Source organism: Sycon ciliatum, chromosome 4, assembly GCF_964019385.1.
Source record: "Sycon ciliatum chromosome 4, ocSycCili1.1, whole genome shotgun sequence".
NCBI lineage: Eukaryota > Metazoa > Porifera > Calcarea > Leucosolenida > Sycettidae > Sycon > Sycon ciliatum.
In genome coordinates this window covers 29,292,203-29,311,863 of record NC_088646.1, presented here as the reverse complement: position 1 = coordinate 29,311,863, position 19,661 = coordinate 29,292,203, and the positions used below count along the sequence as shown (strand labels likewise).

At 46.3% G+C, this 19,661-nt stretch overlaps 3 protein-coding genes and 1 non-coding gene across 8 annotated transcripts in view; 1 reads left to right on the top strand and 3 right to left on the bottom strand.

Moving 5' to 3' along the window:
- LOC135815514 (spindle assembly abnormal protein 6 homolog) overlaps nucleotides 1–6,504 on the bottom strand; it is a 29,654-nt gene extending 23,150 nt beyond the window's left edge. Inside the window, exons 1-11 of one of the 3 annotated variants that reach the window (XM_065328828.1) lie at nucleotides 6,253–6,504; nucleotides 6,098–6,158; nucleotides 4,687–4,766; nucleotides 3,503–3,607; nucleotides 3,051–3,210; nucleotides 2,703–2,768; nucleotides 2,150–2,269; nucleotides 1,565–1,633; nucleotides 1,202–1,249; nucleotides 722–796; nucleotides 409–555 (exon numbers count right to left, since the gene is read on the bottom strand). In XM_065328828.1, coding sequence (XP_065184900.1) covers nucleotides 409–555; nucleotides 722–796; nucleotides 1,202–1,249; nucleotides 1,565–1,633; nucleotides 2,150–2,269; nucleotides 2,703–2,768; nucleotides 3,051–3,210; nucleotides 3,503–3,607; nucleotides 4,687–4,766; nucleotides 6,098–6,158; nucleotides 6,253–6,317 — 996 coding nt within the window. In that variant the 5' untranslated portion in view covers nucleotides 6,318–6,504. The remainder of the gene's footprint in view (nucleotides 1–408; nucleotides 556–721; nucleotides 797–1,201; nucleotides 1,250–1,564; nucleotides 1,634–2,149; nucleotides 2,270–2,702; nucleotides 2,769–3,050; nucleotides 3,211–3,502; nucleotides 3,608–4,686; nucleotides 4,767–6,097; nucleotides 6,159–6,252) is intronic. The other 2 variants (XM_065328827.1, XM_065328826.1) reach the window with 2 other exon arrangements.
- Nucleotides 6,505–6,768: 264 nt separating this feature from the next.
- On the top strand, nucleotides 6,769–12,895 carry LOC135815513 (tryptophan--tRNA ligase, cytoplasmic-like). The gene is made up of 9 exons (XM_065328825.1): nucleotides 6,769–6,990; nucleotides 7,095–7,203; nucleotides 8,071–8,190; nucleotides 8,649–8,831; nucleotides 9,291–9,391; nucleotides 9,662–9,783; nucleotides 10,007–10,180; nucleotides 11,247–11,387; nucleotides 12,290–12,895. Exons 1-9 carry the CDS (start codon nucleotides 6,861–6,863, stop codon nucleotides 12,446–12,448), a joined length of 1,239 nt encoding a protein of 412 aa, XP_065184897.1. The 5' UTR covers nucleotides 6,769–6,860; the 3' UTR covers nucleotides 12,449–12,895.
- Nucleotides 12,801–19,661, bottom strand: part of LOC135815512 (uncharacterized) — a 31,320-nt gene continuing 24,459 nt past the window's right edge. Inside the window, exons 14-25 of one of the 3 annotated variants that reach the window (XM_065328822.1) lie at nucleotides 19,411–19,635; nucleotides 19,088–19,165; nucleotides 18,501–18,652; nucleotides 18,027–18,147; nucleotides 17,588–17,680; nucleotides 17,035–17,142; nucleotides 16,571–16,723; nucleotides 16,111–16,236; nucleotides 15,713–15,896; nucleotides 14,819–14,911; nucleotides 13,826–13,904; nucleotides 12,801–13,204 (exon numbers count right to left, since the gene is read on the bottom strand). In XM_065328822.1, coding sequence (XP_065184894.1) covers nucleotides 13,189–13,204; nucleotides 13,826–13,904; nucleotides 14,819–14,911; nucleotides 15,713–15,896; nucleotides 16,111–16,236; nucleotides 16,571–16,723; nucleotides 17,035–17,142; nucleotides 17,588–17,680; nucleotides 18,027–18,147; nucleotides 18,501–18,652; nucleotides 19,088–19,165; nucleotides 19,411–19,635 — 1,428 coding nt within the window. In that variant the 3' untranslated portion in view covers nucleotides 12,801–13,188. The remainder of the gene's footprint in view (nucleotides 13,205–13,825; nucleotides 13,905–14,818; nucleotides 14,912–15,712; nucleotides 15,897–16,110; nucleotides 16,237–16,570; nucleotides 16,724–17,034; nucleotides 17,143–17,587; nucleotides 17,681–18,026; nucleotides 18,148–18,500; nucleotides 18,653–19,087; nucleotides 19,166–19,410; nucleotides 19,636–19,661) is intronic. The other 2 variants (XM_065328823.1, XM_065328824.1) reach the window with 2 other exon arrangements.
- Nucleotides 15,088–15,160, bottom strand: Trnam-cau (transfer RNA methionine (anticodon CAU)). The gene has a single exon. It is a non-coding gene; the product is annotated as a tRNA-Met (tRNA).

Here is a 19,661-nt window from a genome sequence, read left to right as displayed (position 1 = left end):
AAAGTCCGGGAAAGAGATAGAGTGAGAGAGGAGAGAAATACCTACAAAACGAGCTCGTGCGCATAACTGTGCATTACATTTCACGTTGTCGGGGCAAGGCACAACAGACCAGCTGGTCAAACAAAGTCAGAAGCAAAAGAATTTGTTTGATCCAATCACACTGCGCACAACCACTTTGGCGTTGTGCTATCAAACCACTATGATACAATTTGCCAATCAAAATTGAGGACTATGGTGTCACAATGTAGTTCCTTCTCCTAGTGTTGCACTGTCAAAATACTATACAATGTCCATTTCATTCTTGGTTTGAAAAGTGTAGTTTGAAATAGTTTCAAAAGGAGATAGCAAACAACACGCCAGGCAAAACACAAGGGAGGAATATTATTAAAAATGGAAGCTCTTGCTCACCGTCTCGTTCTCTCGTAGTTGCTGCTCAAGTGTGGCAACACGCTCCTCAAGCGTGCCGATCTTCACCGACTTCTCACGTATGTCACTCTCCAAGTGTTCCTTCGATGACTTGATGCCATCGAGCGAAGAAGAGGCGGACTGCCGTTGCTAGATACGGAACAAAGAATTCATTTGCAACAAAAGTAAATGTGTTACACTGCCAGCTTTCTCTATAACCTGATGTAATTAAATTGACAGGAGCACACGCAGGAAGCTGAATGTAAAGGCATCATCGGCTGATTAGAGGTAGAGTATGCAGGTCATTGTCAATTACTTCTTGGCTGACGGCCAACTCCTGCCTCGCCTGGCGCAGTCTATCCAGTGCGTCCGTCTTCTCGCTGGTGATACGCTAAGGAGAGGTAAATTGATAGTAACACACACACACACACACACAGCCACAGACATACCGCGACTTGGAAATGCGCAATCACACTGCCATCAACAAAACGGTGCTCCCATCGAATTCGTCGGCCAAAGACGTGGGAAAGCTCCACCTGGACTACATGTTCGCTGAACTACCGTAGTTCAACGGTCACCGTTATAAGTTGACCCCCAATACTTGGAGCTTCGATTTACCGGTTCAATATCAGCATGATCAATAGCGGTTGAACCCCAGCTGTAAGTCGACTACCCCCTTTTTTAAATCGGTTTTAGGTCATAAATGTTGGGCTTACGACGGGAAAAGTACGGTATTCACCAAAGTAGCTGGCCACGGGACACACAAAGCACCAGGGCAGGCAGCACTGCCTCTTACCTGTAAAGATTCGGAGAGTAGCTCAGCTTGCTTTTCCAGCCGTCTGACCTACAAAACACAAACAATAACAAGACGAATAAAACTCGAATGGAGAGCCAATGATGAAACCTAAGAAGAAAGGATAAAAGGCTTACAAGTTACCCATCGTTGTCCAACACTGGCAACTATAAGCATAAGTTATAAGTAACAAGATGGTGTTCAGTGCGACAGATTCACAACATGCATATCAGCTATGTTATCATATGGAACAGGAAGAAAGGCATGACAAAGGTTAAAGGGCTCCTTTTCGACAACGAATGCACAAAATATTGCCCAAACCAGGCACTTGTAAGCACAACAACTATCCCGTTCCATTTCCCTAACCGTGTCACTGTGAGTTTCCTGGGAGGACATCTGCGCTTGTTCAAGCTTCTCCTCCGCAGCAGATAGCGCCTGAGCAATGGCATAGAGCATAACATGTGCCGCATGTAGATACTAAGTAGTAGGGTAGACAGACTGTCAGGATGGCAAGAAAAGACAATCGACATAATATATCTTGCTACTCCGTTACCATTTTTTGCAGTGTGCATGAATCACTGGGCAGATACAACACTGTTTAGCGAGGCCAAAGGCACTGGCTATGTGCGCATTATGCACTGAACATAGAGCAGTCGCATGTACATGTATGGTCACTGAACACATAGCAGTCACATGTACATGTATGGTCACTGAACACAGAGCAGTCACATGTATATGCATGGTCACTGAACACAGAGCAGTCACATGTATAGTAGTATGCATGAACATTGAGCCCATGTCTCATTGTAGTAGAGAACAAACATGACAAAACAAACAACAAACACAATACCCAACCAACTTCCAAGCGAAACAGCCCCTAGTACCAGAGCAAAAGTAGCTGGACCAGCATTAGATATGCTGCATAGCATCACTTAGAATCAGTAACGGTACCTTTCTGGATTCCTCTTTCAGACGGTTTACCTCCGCACCATGTGCGTTCACGAGCTGAGTGACTTCAGCAGAGGACTCGGCACGGACACTTGCCAATTGGCGTGTGCGCTCATCGAGAAGCTGAACAGGCAGCAAGATGAAGCAAAAAACAAAACAAAAAACAAAAACAGCACTATCAATGGCAATGTGTAGTGTAGCTTGTCACTACTGTCGCATAGCACTGATTATCTAGACAACCAGATGACTAAAGTTATTGTTGCCGGTGCTAAATTAAAGTGCTACAGATCTAAGCTAACTGCACAGGCTGGTATCTGTATGAGTAAGGGATGTTGGGTAATGCGCTTCGGGTAGCACACGCACCCAATTGCGTGCCAATATTGCCAAAATATCATGAGCACGGTAGATCGGCTGTTAAACAGAATGAAGTGTCCTGCCAGGTACTACCCAACCGGGATCAACTGGTACCCGGCTATCCAATAGCAGCATCACTAAGAAACCGCATCAACTAAGCCCCCATGCCGTGGCAACAAGCACACATTGCAATGCACCTCACCTGCTGTGCTCGGCTCAAGTCTGTCTGAGTTGCAGTGAACCTGTCCTGCACCAACGCCTTCTCTTCCTGGCCATTCGACAAGAGGAGAAAGACAAAGACAAAGACAAAGACAGACAGACAGAGAGAGAGAGAGAGAGAGAGAGAGAGAGAGAGACAGAAAAAAGAGAGAGAGAAGAAAAGTGTGGAATATGAACAGCTTGTTTTTCCACAAGAGTCAATGATCAGATCACACAAGATCGATCAGCTCAAGCATTTTCATGTAGAGCGCAAGATGCTTCTTCGACGTATCGTCGTCTTGGAAGAAAATTTGAGAGACAAGAGCGAAGTCATCAGACTAGGTATGCTCACCTTGAGCGTCTTGACGCATTGTGCCAGATGCTTCTTCAGCGCAGCGTCGCTTCCGGCAACGAGTTTGAGAGACAGGTGCGTCAGGTGCTTGAACGGATTCGTCTCGATCATTTCAAGCTGTGCTGCTGAGCCACTGCCACAGACAAGGTGCAGCAAGAACCTGCACGTACAGCACACAGAGAAGACACAAATAATCGGAATGACGTAGGGTAAGCCTTGTATTACAATCCCTTCCGAGGAGCCAGACTATGGCTTGGACTTGGAGAAGTCTTGTTCCCTTATTTGAGTTTATAGTACACATAGCAAGAGAGAAAGATGTACCCGAGCAAACACCTGCTCATCCAGCGGCGCACATACTGCAATTATGCTTACACATGATTACTAGCACATACTCTTCAGTGCTAATCGATTTGACACAGAGGTCAAGCAACGGTAGCTAAAGCTAAACATACTTGGGATCGTCGCTGGAGCTTTCACGAAGACAATTCTCCAGGAGATTGACGACATTGTGCGGAAACGAGGAGAAGTCAACCCGGAGACCTTGCTGGGTTTTCAGCCTGTCAGAAGAAACAGAAATGGCAAAATACAAAGCAAATGTGCTAAGTGATGGATTTAGTCAGCGCGGAGTTAAATCGCACAGACACACACACATGCCGGCACGCACACCAACTGTGACATGCACGCATGCACAGACACACACTCACACACGCGCACACACACACACACGCGCACACACACACACACGCACACACACACACACACACACACACACACACGGGCACCCGTTTAAACTCCACGCTGATTCTGGCGCAGGGATGGCGTGTTCAGATATGGGAGGTCCGAATAAGAAAGGCTCTACTGCTTACAGACTAGTGCTTGGGTGGAAATTACGTGACCGTGAGTTCAGAGACGCTCACCCAGCAATATTTGCATGCAATTGCGCAAATAACTTTTGACAGATGTGTGCGATCGAGCTCAACTTTTCAAAGATTCTACATCTGCTCACATTCTTCCAACCCATATAATTATCATTTGATGTAATTTTCCAGAATTTGTATCTCTGATGATTGCAGGGACAGGGGTTTAAACATGGGGTAATATCTAGCAGCTGCATCTAGTCCCCTGAAAATAGGCTAAAATGATTTTCAGCCGTAAAAAAAATGGGCCCCAAAACTGAAAAAGGAGGTGCCAATAATACCAAGAGTCCATAAACAAGAGTAGGAAACTGTGGTCTCTTTTCTATGGGCCAGATGCGCGGCGTGCTGCCTTTATTACATCATTCAGCTGCAGTCTGCGCACTGCGGAAAATCAAATACTACACTTTCCCTCTGGTTTGAAATGAACTTTCGTACGGAACTGGAATTCACAGCCAAAATTTAGAGATTGCATAGGTACTGGAACGAATCGAGCATAAACGGATGGGCTTGTACGAGAAATCGTGGGTTTGAGTGCGTGCTGTCAGAGATTGATGGAGGCAAATTAGAAATTACGTAATGAAGGCAGCACGCCACGCACTCACCCATAACCACGGTTTCATACTCTTGCTTATGCACTCTTGAAAATACCCCATTCGGGGCAGGGGTATGTCCCTATATTACAAGAACCGGTTTCATAGATACTATCCTGTGCACCTCACCCGTGAAAGTCATCTTCTGATATTGATACATAATAGAAGAAGTACGGCTCTTCATCATCAGTAAGTAGCACGGTCAGGTCCTTGTCGTCATGCACACGAAAAAGAGAGCAAACAGCAGACGTTTTATCGGAGACAAAAGAGCAATCAGACTAAATAGTAGAACAAGCCTCCCCTCACAAGCAACATTCTGACGTTTCACATGCACTTTCATTGCCTTCTCTTCAGGCGGATATCCCGGATACAGGCAGAAGAAGAAACTAACCAGCACACTAATCTTTAAAACAACGTATACATGTACATGTGATACAAGCAGCAGTAATTTTTTTATTTGACTGGCGAGAACGTACACAGAAAAAAAGGAGTAAAGTGTTGATTTTTTTTGGTTAGCGTTTGAAAATCTTTATTTTACACATGCATTTTCCTGATTCCTTCTCCAGTGTTGTATTGCACGTTAATCCACTGTGTTAGTTTTTGCCCGTAGAAGAGGCCTGAGGTGGTAAAGTGCTGATCCCCACTCACATAGAAACAGAGCAAATCCTAGTTGCGCACTAGTGGTGAATGTGTGAAGAGGTGTGATATGTATTGTGACAACAACAACAGACGACAACTGAACCGAACTAACAATGCGTGGATGTCCTTCTAACAGCCTGAGCTGGAATGTGTGTGATGTATCCTGTTGATCAGGCTAAAACAGTGGCCCTCAATTCTTCTGCCTTGCAAGCTGTTGGATGGTGCAATCCCAGCACATCGTTGCTATGGATTCTGGTGTAGTATTATTATCTATCATCATCATCTCCTGCAATGGGCAACTAAGGTCTAAAGCTAAGGGTTTGTGTTTACGTGTGTGTGTGTGTGTATGTGTGTGTTCAAGTAAGTTCTGCTGTGCGTGTGGCGAGAGATTTCGGAGGCAGCAGGATCTGCAGCGGCATGAGACTGGATGTTCTGCAGCTTAGCCGTGATGCTACCACTTTGTTCCCTCCTCATGAGAGCAGCTTAGCCGTTTCACAGCAGCTGTATGTCAAGGTCAAGGTGTGTGTGTGTGTGTGTGCACGAGTGTGTTTGTGTGTGTGCACGAGTGTGTTTGTGTGTGTGTGTTTGTGTGTGTGTGACTGTGTGTGTGTGTGTGTGTGTGTGTGTGTGTGTGTGTGTGTGTGTGTGTGTGTGTGTGTGTGTGTGTGTGTGTGTGATAGCAACAAACATAGCTGTTCGCTATCATCGCTTCCGCGATGGGCATGTCTGAGGTCTGAGGTGTGTGATAGTGGGTACGTGTGCGTTTCACGATGTGTGACAGTGACTGAGTGTGTATGTGTGCGTGTGTGCTGCACACAACTGTAGGTTTGGTACATATCATGCAATATAACAATTATGCAGCCACAGTGTGTTAAACTGTAAGAGACTATTTCATCTCTACCTTTCTATGAGTGGTACTGGATGAACCTCCCAGGCTGACTTTCACGCGAACCAGACAGCGTCTGAACAATACACACCAATTTGTATCATGTTGATCAGAAGGACTGGGCGAGTTTTTGTGATCTGGATCAAGATCAACTCAAGTACGACTCGTACCTCTCATCTCTCTCTGCTGTCTGCAACCGCAGTGGAACAACTTTGTTGAAGTAATCCTCAGACATCAGAACAATTTGAGAACGGAAGAGGAATATTTTATGGACCTAGCTATAATAATGATTCTAAGCTATCCACGGCTCAGAAACTACAAAATTCTGTTACGAAAGAAGATCAATCACATAACAGAAACAGAACTCGAACAAACAATCATCAGCTTTTCGACTTCGGACAACCAGAGCGTGAAGTCAAAATTTCCCGCGTTATCAGGCTAGATGACGTAAGGCGAAAACTAACGACTTTTTTTTAACTTTACGTACGTACGTCTTGCATTCTTTTTGTTCAAATCGCGAGAAAAAGTGAAAAACGCGTGTCGGACACGTGGTCACTGCAATCGTGCTGTGTTCAGTGGTAAATGAGCATGCTTACTGTTGTCTAGCCCAAGCATGTGCGAAGATCATCATGTCAGGCATGCATGCAGTTTATTTTGTGTTGCAAGTTTCAGAGAAATCGATGCGGCAAATCAAACAAAGAAGTCGGTAGTGTCAGAAACAGCAGTTCATCATAATTATAATAGTCCGAGTGATCTTGGCGAAGAACAGTTGTGGACAATGGCTGAAGCTACACCACCTGAGGCTGCAGCACCCGCTGCCCCTGCTGCTGAAGCAGAGGAACAGGTCGTGAACCCATGGGAAGTCAAAACTGGTAGCAATCAAGGAATTGATTACGATAAACTTATCAGTGAGTGAGCAATCAGCGGTGCAGATGTGCTTCTTCTCGATTTCGGCTTTCCAATGAGTTGAGAGAGCTAAGACATGCCTGTATTGGTTATTTGCGACATGCAGGACAGTTTGGCTCATCTAAGGTGTCTCCTGAACTACTAGAGCGATTCGAGAGATTGACAGGCAAGCCGCCCCATCGTTTTCTAAGACGTGGTGTCTTTTTCTCTCATAGGTATGACTGTAGATCATTTGAACATTCACGTTTGACGTCACAGGCATACTATTTGTTCTGTAACGTGCAGAAGTTATTTCCCTGCAACATTCGCTGTGTGCCCTTGATAATTTGTTCACTGCTCCTAATTTCCGGCAAAATTTATTTACATGAATTACAAACATTTCAAATTCCAAGACCTGTACACGATGAGAGATTTATAGCCATAGCGCTGAGAAGTACACTTGCAGCAAGTGAAGTCCAACCTCATGCATAAAACAGAGTCTGCCCACTACACAGTCCAGTGTTCACAGTGGCAGGGGTATGCTACTATAGTACTATGCAGCCTCGGTCCTGTTGTGTATTCGTGGGGTTGGACTTCGCATATCGCAGCTGCATTTCGTGATAGAGATCTTTCGCACCCAATAGCAAATGCTGTATGAGATGGAAGTCCACCTCAGAAAATCAGGCTCTTACAATTGTCCAACACAAGTAGCAAACTAATAATTCGTTTCATTCTCTTACGAAGGATGCCGAAGGTGATGGATGTGTAAATAAGTAATTGACATGAGAATCGTGGACACGCTTCTAACGTACACTCTCGCCGTAAATGAATACAAACTTCATATTTTCCGAATCAGGAAAGTGTGAGCACACTTGGCGGGGTGGATATGTGAAATTTTCGGCTCTGTATTTGACCATGATTTCAAGTTTCATGTAGCCTGACATCACATGTACCATAAATCATGGGTACCCCACTAAAACCAGCCGAAATGCCGAAAATCACTAGAACTAGAGACACGGAGTACGTCATGACGTACTCAACAATGCAATGTCATGTTCATGCTGAATGTGGTCTGTACTATTTGCGCTGCTTGTGTTGTTTAGGGACCTGTCCAGTATCCTAGATGCCTATGAAAAGAAGGAACCCTTCTACCTGTACACTGGACGTGGTCCGTCTTCGCAGTCCATGCATCTTGGACACTTGATTCCATTCATCTTTACTAAGTAAGCACTCCATGGATGGGCCTTGCTGAGCATTTTGGCAGGAATGTTTTTGGTCGGATAGAAATGTTATTTGTTTGTGATTTGCAGTCTTTGTTCAGCTTGTGTGTCCATGGAAACAGCGGAATTCCGGGGCTCTCAGCCACTTTTAACCGTTTTGGAAACGCTGAATGGCTTGTGCTGAGTGCATTCAGCCGTTGTCAAAGGCTACAAATGCCACATCGTGTACTGCTGGGGTCTGTGAGAGCCAATGATGAACGATACAATCGTTTCTATTGTTAAACAAATCGGTCGTACAGTTCGGGCCCGCTTGCTAATAGTCACCATCATAACCATGACGTGAGGTCTTTGAACAGAGTCAACTGCAGCCTGTTGCCCCATTCTATGCTTACATTCCACATCCTCACATCCATGCCTCTTTTTCAAGTGTTTGTCTTACTCCCCTCTGCCGTCATGCATAGATATCTTCAGGACGCCTTCAATGTACCGCTGGTCGTCCAGCTGACAGATGATGAGAAGTTCTTGTGGAAAAACCTGACGGCCGAAGAGTGCCACGACTTGGCGTACAAGAATGCCAAGGACATTATTGCGTGTGGTTTCGATGTCGACAAGACCTTCATTTTCTCAGACTTTGACTATATGGGGTAAGGTGACAGTGGTAGCACTGAAAATTCTTACTTCAGTATCTCCTTTCGGACCATTGAGAGTGTGATTTTTAGGTGATGCATAATGAAAATTGTTTCGGGCCAGAGAGTTTTTATGCACCGAAACAAAAAAATTATTCGTGCACCACCTTCTGATTCCGGCGCAACACCCATAAGTTGCCTTTGTTGATCTGAGTACTTCTTATATTTTTGCTAGACTAATTTTTACATTTAGACCTGTTCTTGTAAGGTGTTGTTATGTGTTGTTCAATGTAGCGTGTTCGTGTTTGATATACTTCAAAGTAATGTTATTATTATTAGCTTTTTCGCGTTGACATCACCCAGCAAGCTTGGCTAGCCTTCGCACAAGCCAAATGGACGAAAGATGTGTTTGTTTTGTTTGCGTTCGTATCGTCATTGTGCTGTGCCCTGTACTTGGTTGTGCTCTCTTGTCTGCAGATCGTGCCCGGACTTCTACAGAAATGTTGTCAAGGTGCAGAAATGTGTCACACTGAATCAGGCCAGGGCCATCTTCGGTTTCGCTGACACCGATTGCATAGGTATGTCATCGTATGTGGGTGCAGTCAAACGTCCGCACTTGTATGGTGGTTGAAAGCTAGTATGACGATGAATCGGGGAGCCTTGCCTCTGGCCAACTGGGACGTCTGTTGAACTCTTTAGTACGCACATGCATTTGATATTTGCAACTGACTTTTGCGTGGGCACAGCTACCGATGAACGACAATCAAGTGCTGTTGCCATGTTTACAGCCTGTGTGCACAACCAGTGATGGTCAATACTGTTTTGTTCTTTGCTCTTTGTTTGTTTAGGAAAGGTTTCTTTCCCCGCCATTCAGGCGGTACCCGCGTTTTCCACATCGTTCCCAGATATTTTCGGTCGCGAAAAGAACGTGAAGAAAGTGAAATGCCTTATTCCTTGTGCAATTGATCAGGTATGTAGTAGCAACACTGTGGGCACTAAAACTATGGAGTAACTGGATAGAGTAGTTGTCAGTTGAGATGCCAACTCTTTTGCTTTTTTGCGTGTCTAGAAACCTCTGTGCTCTTAGAGCACATTGGTGAATGTGATGATGACGGGGGGGGGGGGGGCAGCTACAATGTATGTTTTGTTCTTGTTTTCTTTTTATAACCAATACCTATCTTTTTCTTTTGCAGGATCCCTATTTTAGAATGACACGTGATGTTGCACATCGCCTCGGTCACTGCAAGCCAGCCTTGATCCACTCCACGTTCTTCCCCGCCCTGCAAGGCTCGCAGACGAAAATGAGCGCCAGTGATGGCAACTCGTCTATTTTCCTCACCGACACGGCCAAGCAGATCCAGAAGAAGGTTGGTGTGTGTGGATAAGCGTGAATAGGTGTGGATGGATGTGTGCTTCAGCAGGCAATGCCTGTGTGGTTTATTCAGCATGTGCAAGATGCCAGTAGTTCTGCAAGGGGGTGGGGGGACAAGGACAGTATGCTTAGGCCATCATTTTTTATATCTATGTTTCGCGTCGTCCGCACGCATACGTTTTGATTTTTTCCGGAAAAAAATAAAATAATCGAACATGCACAGTGAGTGTACGATCGTGCGAGTCATCAGTGTGGACTGGTTGCATACGGCGAAGCTGGGATTCAGAATTGGCCTCGAGGCCAGCGTTGGTAGATCGTTTGTTCTGCATCTGCAAGCAGAATTCTTTGAGCTTACACCAGACCGCATCGATCGCCTCAAGCTGAGAGGATGCGTCGTTTCGGAGCTCTTTGCACCGCTGCTGAAGGCTGAGTACAATAATCCAGCGAAGCATGGGCACCAACGGTTGCCTCCTCTGTCCAAAGTGAATCATGACTCTAATTTCAGAAATTTTCGGTGCTCAATATTTTCGGTATGAAAGCAAAAGGCTTGGTTAGGTGAACAGAAATTTTCGGTACAGAGAAGCAGTTCCCTATTGGATTATGTGTGTTAGTGTTTGTTCGGTGTATTGAAATTTTAGGTATGAAACAGATGCACCGAAAGTACCGAAAATAAAAGTACACCGAAAATTTGTGAAATTACAGTATTTCCTCTTGCTGATAACCCAGATTTTGTGCTTCGATGTACGATTTTTCTTTCGAATGTACACCATGGCATGCACGAGCTATTGACAATAAGTAGTCAATAGGCTATGTGGTATGTACAGTTCTATTCACCTCTGATGATCCTTTTTATTATTTTGCAACTTTTTATTTCTTTCCACCTCTCGCATACGATTCTGGAAGTTGACCTGACGCGAAACATAGATATAAAAAATGATGGCCTTAGGCCCTCATCATGGTAGCAGAGTGTCTGTGGCCAGCGGACGCAGTCGTGGTGTAATGTTGGCTTTGTAAGGCATGCAGCTCATCGTGTTCCATGTCCGTTTTCCCCTGGTGCCCAGGTCAACAAAGAAGCGTTCTCTGGTGGCCGTGTGTCGGTGGAGGAGCATCGCAAGTACGGCGGTGACACCACTGTGGATGTGGCGTACAAGTACCTGACGTTCTTCTTGGATGATGACGCCAAGCTGCAGCAAATCAAGGAGGTAGGTTGCGCAATTCTAGACAGCATACATAATGTGCATAAGCTGCTAGGCTCGTGTGATCGCATGTGTATCGTGTATACTGGCCTATGTACATGTGTGTGTGTGTGGGGGGGGGGGGTGTCTGGGAGGAGGCACTACATGTACTACTACCGTATTTTTCCGGTTGTAAGTCGACCTTCTACGACTAAAAATAGAAGGAGAAAGGGTGGGGGTCGACTTACAACCGGAATTCGACTTATAACCGGGAACTATCAGAATCTTACAAAAAATGACCTGCCCTGCATGCATGAGTGCACCATGTGTACACATGTTTGCCAGTTTATTGGCCTTTTTCAAGGATTGGGACTTTATACCCTCCAACAAGGAATGTTTACATGATTTGTTGATGTGTTAGTAGCAGGGCGTGGTTGGTAGTGCTTCGTTGGGTGAAAACTTTAAAACGCAGAATTGAGACCTCCGGATACGGGGGTCGACCTATAACCGGGGTCGACTTACAACCGGTAAAATACGGTAGTAGATGTGACCAGGAGTGACGTTGTACATGAGCCTAGCACTGGTACTGTGGTACATGTGGCAGATGACAGATGACCAGAAGCCAGTGGTGTGTGAAGCTGCTGTTGCAAGTCATGTGCCTGGTAGTGATAATTTCACAAAACTTCATGTTTCCGCTTTGGGCGTTGACATTGTGTGAGTGTACAATCCGCTAGAGGACAGAAACTAGCTCTGGCCTGACGAGGAATCGAAAACAAAACTCAGGCTTCAAATGCCCTCTTTCTCGATTCTTATCCGCAACGCACATGCATTTGCATTTGCTTTCGCATGTAGCATCATCCACTTATTTCTGTATGAAATTTGTGTTTTTCCATTGTGTCTGCTGTGCGTGTAAATCGTGATCATACTAGGACTACGAGGCAGGTCGTATGCTGACTGGCGAGCTGAAGAAGGAGCTGATTGGTGTTCTGCAAGCCATGGTCGCCGAGCATCAGGAGCGCCGCGCAACCGTAACCGACGAGCTGCTAAAGCAGTTCATGACCCCGCGTCCGCTGTGCCGTGCAGCATGATGCAGATCAGCCGGATACACTCCCAAGACAATTCTGACAATTCTGAGGCATATACGATTCATACCAACCTAGTGACGGACCATGTTCTCATAAAATACCACCGCATGTTCATCTATATTACCGCTCGTCTGGCAATTGCTTTCTCCAGCCAGTGAGTATCATACAGAAGGCATTTGCTACATGTACATATCAGGCAGCTTTAGTTCTGATTTCCGAAGCAACGCTGCCCTTCGGATTATTTAAGAATACTTTGACTTGCACGCGACCTTCGACTGTGTCAGAAAGGTTTTATAATTTTTTTTCTGATTTCTCGCAGTCCTCTGCTGTTTGTCGCATACGCAAATTTAGGCAATCATTGGTATCCAATACTTTATCAGGTTCTGTTACATTGACATGCACGGAGCAGTGACGATTGTACAGATGAATAACGGAGGTGTACACACAGTACGCTGCTAGTGTAATGTGTATTGTATAGCGTAAACAGGGCTCAGACTCAAGAACACATGTACAGCATATCTACATGTATTGTGGGCTTGTTCAAGTATCAGGGAAGGTGCGATAACACAAACGCAAATGCACTGCTGTTACATAACTTCTCCATACAAAAGATACAAGCCCACCAAGCTAGCCTACGAGCTGGTCTTGTACTCGTAGCGGTGCATAGCCAGCCAGATGGACGCGAAGCGCATTACGTTGGCGGCTTTATCGCTGACATTGCGGCCATGCGCTTTTTCTGCGGGTCAGTGGAAGATGAACCTGTTGGAAACAAGGCAATGCACAAAAGGCTAAATTCAGGAGTAATTTTTGCACAATGTGTGACACTAAAGATACCTTCACAATTAAATATTGCGGCAGAGTTTCGACCATACTCCAATTTATCACATGTCACTTGAGTGTTTCCTTGGATCGGGCCAATCACCGATCTGTGTGAGCGGGCAATAAATCAGTCCAAAGCTCGTCGTCCGTGACAACCCTGACAGTGACACTGGACGCGTGAAATCTCCGGGATTTGAAGACGGTGACTGCGTACAGTGCAGTACACATGTGAACGTGTGTTTGAAAGTGGCGATCTCAGCTTTTCTTTTTCTTTCCTTTCTTTCCTTTCAAGTGTTGCTGCACACGAGGTCGACTTTCTCCTTTAGTTTCGATTCTTTCAGGTCTTCAGTAATGTTAGGCTGAAAGTGATAAATCCATTATGGCATGGTTGGTCGGGCAATAATGGATTTCCAGTGCCCTCCAAGTGAGCCCTCGCGCCTACGGCCCTCGGGCTCACTTGTCGGGCACTGAAAATCCATTATTGCCCTCCCAACCAGGGAGTCGTAAAATACCGGTATTTTACGACTCCCTGCTCCCAACCATGCCATAGTATACACTTGCTGCATTCCCAACTCGTCACCACCACGCGCTCGAGCGCTCTCAGCCAAACCAAGAGTACATAAGAGTACTCTTGGCCGAACTAATGCACGAAGCATAAAGACATCAGCACAGCAAGGACACTTCCGTTGACCGATAATGTTCACACCTCTACTCGTAGACAGCTGCTTCGCTCCTTCGAGCTCATCAGTAGAAGATAATGATGATGATAATGGAGTGTAAAGGAATGAGCCACCACCCGTGGCCAAGTCTCTGCTGCTCTTGTCCTGCCCCCCGCTAACACCCGATATGGCTTTAGTGCAATTTCTTATTTGGGCGCTGCCAGGTGGAATACACTTCCACCGTCTTGCCGCATGTCTAGTTCACCAGCTGAATTTCGCTCATCCATCAAATTATACCTAGGGTTCCCTGTAAAAAGGCGCTGACGCCTGTTGGGGATTCCCTAGTAAAAGAATAATAAATAATAATAATCATTCTCGCATCAGTTGTAGTGTCACTTCCTCGTAAGGGTTGCGGTGCCTGTATGGCATGCTCCTCCACCAATGAGCGCGTACAATGGCTCTTCACACTATTCTCACATTTAGCAGCTTGCATATGCCAACGTTCTATGTGGAAAACGTGCACTTGCGCCATTTCTCCTCTATAAGAATGATCATTCCTTTACACTCCAAAACATCATTATCATCTTCTATTGATGAGCTCGAAGCAGCGAAACAGCTGCTAGAGGCGTGAAAATTATCTGTCAACGGAAGTGTCCTTGCTGTGCTGGTGTCTTTATGCTTCGTGCATTGGTTCGGCTGGGAGCGCGTGTTGCGTGTTGGTGACGAGTTGGGAATGCAGTAAACTAAAGATACCATCCACAGAAGTCAGCTCAGTATGCAACTACGCTTTGGCTTAACTATGCTTTGGCTTTCCTAGAACACAATACTCGGTTGTGTTGTGTACATAGTTATGACTTCAATGGCGCTTGCATAGCTGGGTACAACTTGTACTTACTTTGGTTTCTTCCTTTACGTGCAGTCTTCAGCTTGGAGAGCTCTGATGTCATGGTCTGTGCGTTGGCTAATATATTCAGATAGGCTGCAATATCTGCAGTGATCCACCAGTCAAGGCAAACTGAACCGACTGCACACACGTGCAGGTCAATTAAAAACAATACAGCAGTACATGTACAGATACATCAAGATGCATCAAGAGCACATATTAACCTGGTACCGGTACATGTATTTTGATACGATTGTGTCGAAAGGAAGAAAAAAAGAAACTGCCCCCTGTGAGGATCGAACTCACGACCTTCAGATTATGAGACTGACGCGCTGCCTACTGCGCTAAGGAGGCAGACATGCATCTGTCCGCATTGAACAAAATTGCAGGCACTACCCCGGCAGTGCCGCACAACAGCACTACACGGGAAAGACCCACAGGGAATCAATGGCTAGGAAAGTCCGAGCACTTGCTCGATAACTACACTGAGGAGCTATAGTGCACATGGTGGGTTTCACCAGAAATTCAGGAGCTGCTTGACCCGGAGAGCGGAAAGTACACTTGCGACGGGATGTTACCCGTACTCGCCGGCACTGTAGTAGATGACCCACAATGGACCCATTCATTTCACGGCTCGGATTTAGAATGAACAACCACTGCAAGCCCCATGTACTGTATTCACATAAGCAACAGTACAAGGGTAACAGACTACAAGTACAACGATGAAAGGACACAGTACCGTGTTCGCTATCGGACTCTATACATAAGAGTCATTTTGTTCATGGTTCTCATTAATTGTGTTGGGTTTACTGAAAACTATTCACCGGTGACGCTCTGTTTGTCCGTAAAAGCGGCTTTTTCACGCCGCCAGCGAGAGAGCGAGAGGCCAGAAAAATGAAAGGATACAGGCTAGGCGGCTGCAAGGCACGATGTCCCGCTCGCCCGGCATGTGCACCAGCGTCTCCAGGAAGAGGCGGCGGCGGAGGTTCTCCGCTCCGGGCGGGCACTGCATCTCCAGACACTCGGTGAACTCAATCTCGCTCATCCACAGTGCCTCGCGGGTAGGATGCAGCTTCAGTCGAGACTCCCACTGCCAGGGCCGCATTGTTCGCACAATGCACACAGAGCCAGGAAAGCAAATGCAAACACCGATAGAATATTAGTACACCCGGCATGGCACTATGATGCAGATACAGTGTAATGCTTCACAGTAAGTTGGAATGAGCAATATGCAGGCACTGAGAGAAAGTTGCTGAAGCCAGTATACTAGTTAGGATCTAGCACGCTGAATGTTTCAAGATTACCTCAGACACCCATGGTTCAATGCGTTTGATGAGCATGTACAGCGTGTACTCAAATGCTCCATCCTTCGTCGGACGGTTCTCCACAAACGACGCAAATCCCATCGTCAGCTGTTCAATGTCATCTTCCTGCAAAACAAAATCCGAAACCATAGATTGAAGAGAGAGAGGGGGGGGGGGGGGGGCAGAACACCTTTTTCCAATGCAACACATCACTAGAGTTTGTGTGTGAAACATGACCAGCTACATGCTATGAAGGCTATCTCCTGATTATGTTACATGTACGCATGCTTCAGTGTTACAGGTCACCGGTTGATTTTGCTAGCTTGAACCTTTTTGAAGGTGGCGAGTCTGGGGTGCCGCTGGAAAGTGTATAAAAAAAGTTGTTGATGCAAAATGTCGTAACACCAGACAGAATCACGTTCACCGAGCTAGCGGAATCCTGAACCAGCATCACACGTACCGTGTAGAATGGGTACACGATGGCTGCAAACTGCTCATACTCAGTAACTGTGTACCATTCCAAGATGCCGAGAAGTTCACAGAGCAGTGTCAGATAGCGGAAGCATGCCGGATCAATGGTACCAGCGAGCTGCTCACCGAACAGCCACACCACCTTTTGCAAGGAATCAAGGAATTGCGTTGAACACACACACACACACACGCACGCATGCACACATACACACACACACACATACACACACAGACAAGCGTGTACACACATTATTGTACACACATACGTCGAAGTACTAGCATTGTCACGGATGCAGCTGGGTCAAGTCGACAAAAAAATCTGCTGTACGCCGCATTTCATGAAACAACATCATTTCGCAGCTGCAATTATGATTCTAAAAGAACCGTCAATCCTGGCCTTATCAGTGTTTCTGGAATACTTTAGAGGCATGTTTCAATATTTCCTTATCTTACCCTCTTCTCGCCGGAGTATGTGACGACAGATTGCAGGAAGTCAAACGCTCCGTGATAAGCAATATCAGCAATGACGTATCTCTCCTTGAAGTAGCGATACAGCATATCCTGCAGCCAAAGACGGGTTCAAATGGAGTGGGTAAACAATGACACCAAGAAACTTGTGCCTTTTAGGGTTTCAGCTGGGTAACACAAGGGGAGGCTTCACAGTGGGAAAGACCAGTAAAATTATTGGGAATATTCTACAATACAAAAGCTACTTCAAGTAGCATGCCTATTTGATGGGAGCTTTCCCAACACTCCTGTCATTGGTTTGTGCAGGGATATTCGATGCAGTCGTACACAGTCGTTGTGATCGTGATTGGGCCAGCCGGATCAGCATCAAAAGTCCATGAAATGTACATGGTCCTACCCCCCCCCCCCCCCCCCGTACACTACATGTAGATAGCAACCGTATCGGCAAAACAGTGGACGAGCCCCCCCCCCCCCCAGATCATGATAACTATCGCGTTCATGCATTGTATGAGACATGCGACTTAACCGGCAAACTTACCAGTATGGACACTGGTATCTCCTCGTCCACATCGTACTCATCTTGCCATATCACTCGGCTATAGAACTGCTCAATGATTGAAAGACACCGGCTCTAGCATGGGAAAGCACACGGGCAGCAGCATAAACTGATTATTATTTGAAGTACAGGTCTATAATGAAGTACCGTAGGACATCCACAATCCCCAGCATCCTATTTCCACTCCATGTAGTGTGGTTCGATGCGGATAAGGGGCAAGAGTACGATAACCTGCAAGAGCGTGCAACTGCCTATACAGCCTCCTTGTGATGTGTAGTTCTGCTGTCTCATACCCCATAAACTGGAGTTGCACACTCTTGGGGGTTAACTAACTAGCAGCACTCTTCGTAACAGTTAGAATGACAAGAGTACTGGGTGTAGATGAGTGCAAGGCCACGGTCTATCGTGGACCTGGACATACCAGCGACAGTTGCCTCGGGATGGGCCGCGGTTGCTGCACTCGCTTCTCATAGTCTTCCCAGACCTTCTGAACAATGGTTTCATACTCCGGACGACTCCTCTCCTTGTTCAACACAAAACCCCTGTTCCAAAGCAGCAAACAGCATGATTAGACACTATGTATTCGTGTGCCGCACCTACTCGTTTATTAGGAGCAGGCCCGCCGGAACCAGTCCGGTTGGTCAAGTCGTAACCGGACCAGCCTTGTGGCCACCAACACATGGTTACTGCTAAGGAGGTTATTCGTGCCTGGCATACCATACACGAAGTATGAAAGGCTACGGTATAGACAGACCAACCAAAAACTGCTTCCGGCGGTCCTGAGGAGTACCCTACCTTTAACACACATGATCTACTTGCTGAGGCTTGGGATTGTATTTTAGCAGAAGACCAAGCCATTTGCTTTCCCACACCGGTGCTCCGGCTACAACCTCACCCGATGCTCTGTCCAGACAGACGGTCCACAGGTGCCTCTGGTTTGCTGGCCAGCAGCTTCACGCCCGGCCGTGTTATCATGATGTGGGAGCAGTTGAGTGGCAGCTGGACGACGTGCTCCCGCTCTAGGCAGCGATGCGGACACAGAACCGTCTACAGTTGCAAACAGAGCCACAAAGCCGCACAAAGAGCGCACTCACAACCAAGAACACCTTAGCGTGAACAGAAGAAGGCAAGGTGCACCGGTCAGAGGGATACTCCATCTAAGGAGAAGTTTCCATGATTGAGTGATGCGCTACTTGCCTGGCACATCTGTAGAAGTCGTTGCCACTACAGCACAGTGCATGTTATGATCCGATGTGTGTGAGAACGTACGCAGCTTCATCAGCAGTTATGCTGCGGATCATCAGTAGAGCCACATTCCAACACAGTATGCTCTCATCAGTGTTGCTGACACAGCGAATGGATGAGTCACGCATTTTTATCTTGACTCTGGCACCTGCATTTTAGTGCACCAGGGCACGTGCCTGGTGATGCAACTCAAGGTTATCCCAACAGGCAACATCGAGAGAAAACAGCATCCTATACCTTTTCCCCGCAGCTACTACAGAAACGAGAGTCCTTCATCTGTGCGAATGTCTTGCCCTGGTTTGTCGATGTGTACATCTGGAAAAAAAGAAAGTAGGGGAAATGCAAGACACACAAACTTCTAGTTGGTTCTGTTTCTCATTGCAACTCGCAATCAAATTAAAAACACAAAAATGATCAAGTTCTGTTGAAACATGTCACTGAGGAAATATTTCACAGTTTCAAAAGATTCCACGAGGACACTTGGCTAGCTAATGTCTATGTGCGTAGCCACATTGGGATACAGTCAGTACATTACAAGGCATCAGCAGGGGTCCACCTACCATTGCACCATACTTGCTGATGAGGCTCTCATTGGGTATCAGTGATTCGGCCTGCTCTTCCTTGTGGGCCGCAGTTGCCGCTCCCGCAGTCCCGTCAGACGTGTTGCCCGGCAAACTGCTCTCCAGTCCCAGGACGGAATTCTGCTGCTTCTTTTTCTCTTGCTCTTCTTGCATGGTCTTCAGTTCCTTCTCCACTGCTTCAATCTGCACTGCCAGCAGGCTCAGCTATTCATAATCCAATGTTGTGCAGA

Excerpts from the sequence above, each read along its gene's own strand:
- LOC135815513 (XM_065328825.1), top strand. The coding sequence starts at position 6,861 with ATGGCTGAAGCTACACCACCTGAGGCTGCAGCACCCGCTGCCCCTGCT. Across the intron at positions 6,991-7,094 it reads TGATTACGATAAACTTATCA|GACAGTTTGGCTCATCTAAG; the intron begins GTGAGTGAGCAA and ends TGCGACATGCAG. Across the intron at positions 9,784-10,006 it reads TTCCTTGTGCAATTGATCAG|GATCCCTATTTTAGAATGAC; the intron begins GTATGTAGTAGC and ends TTTCTTTTGCAG.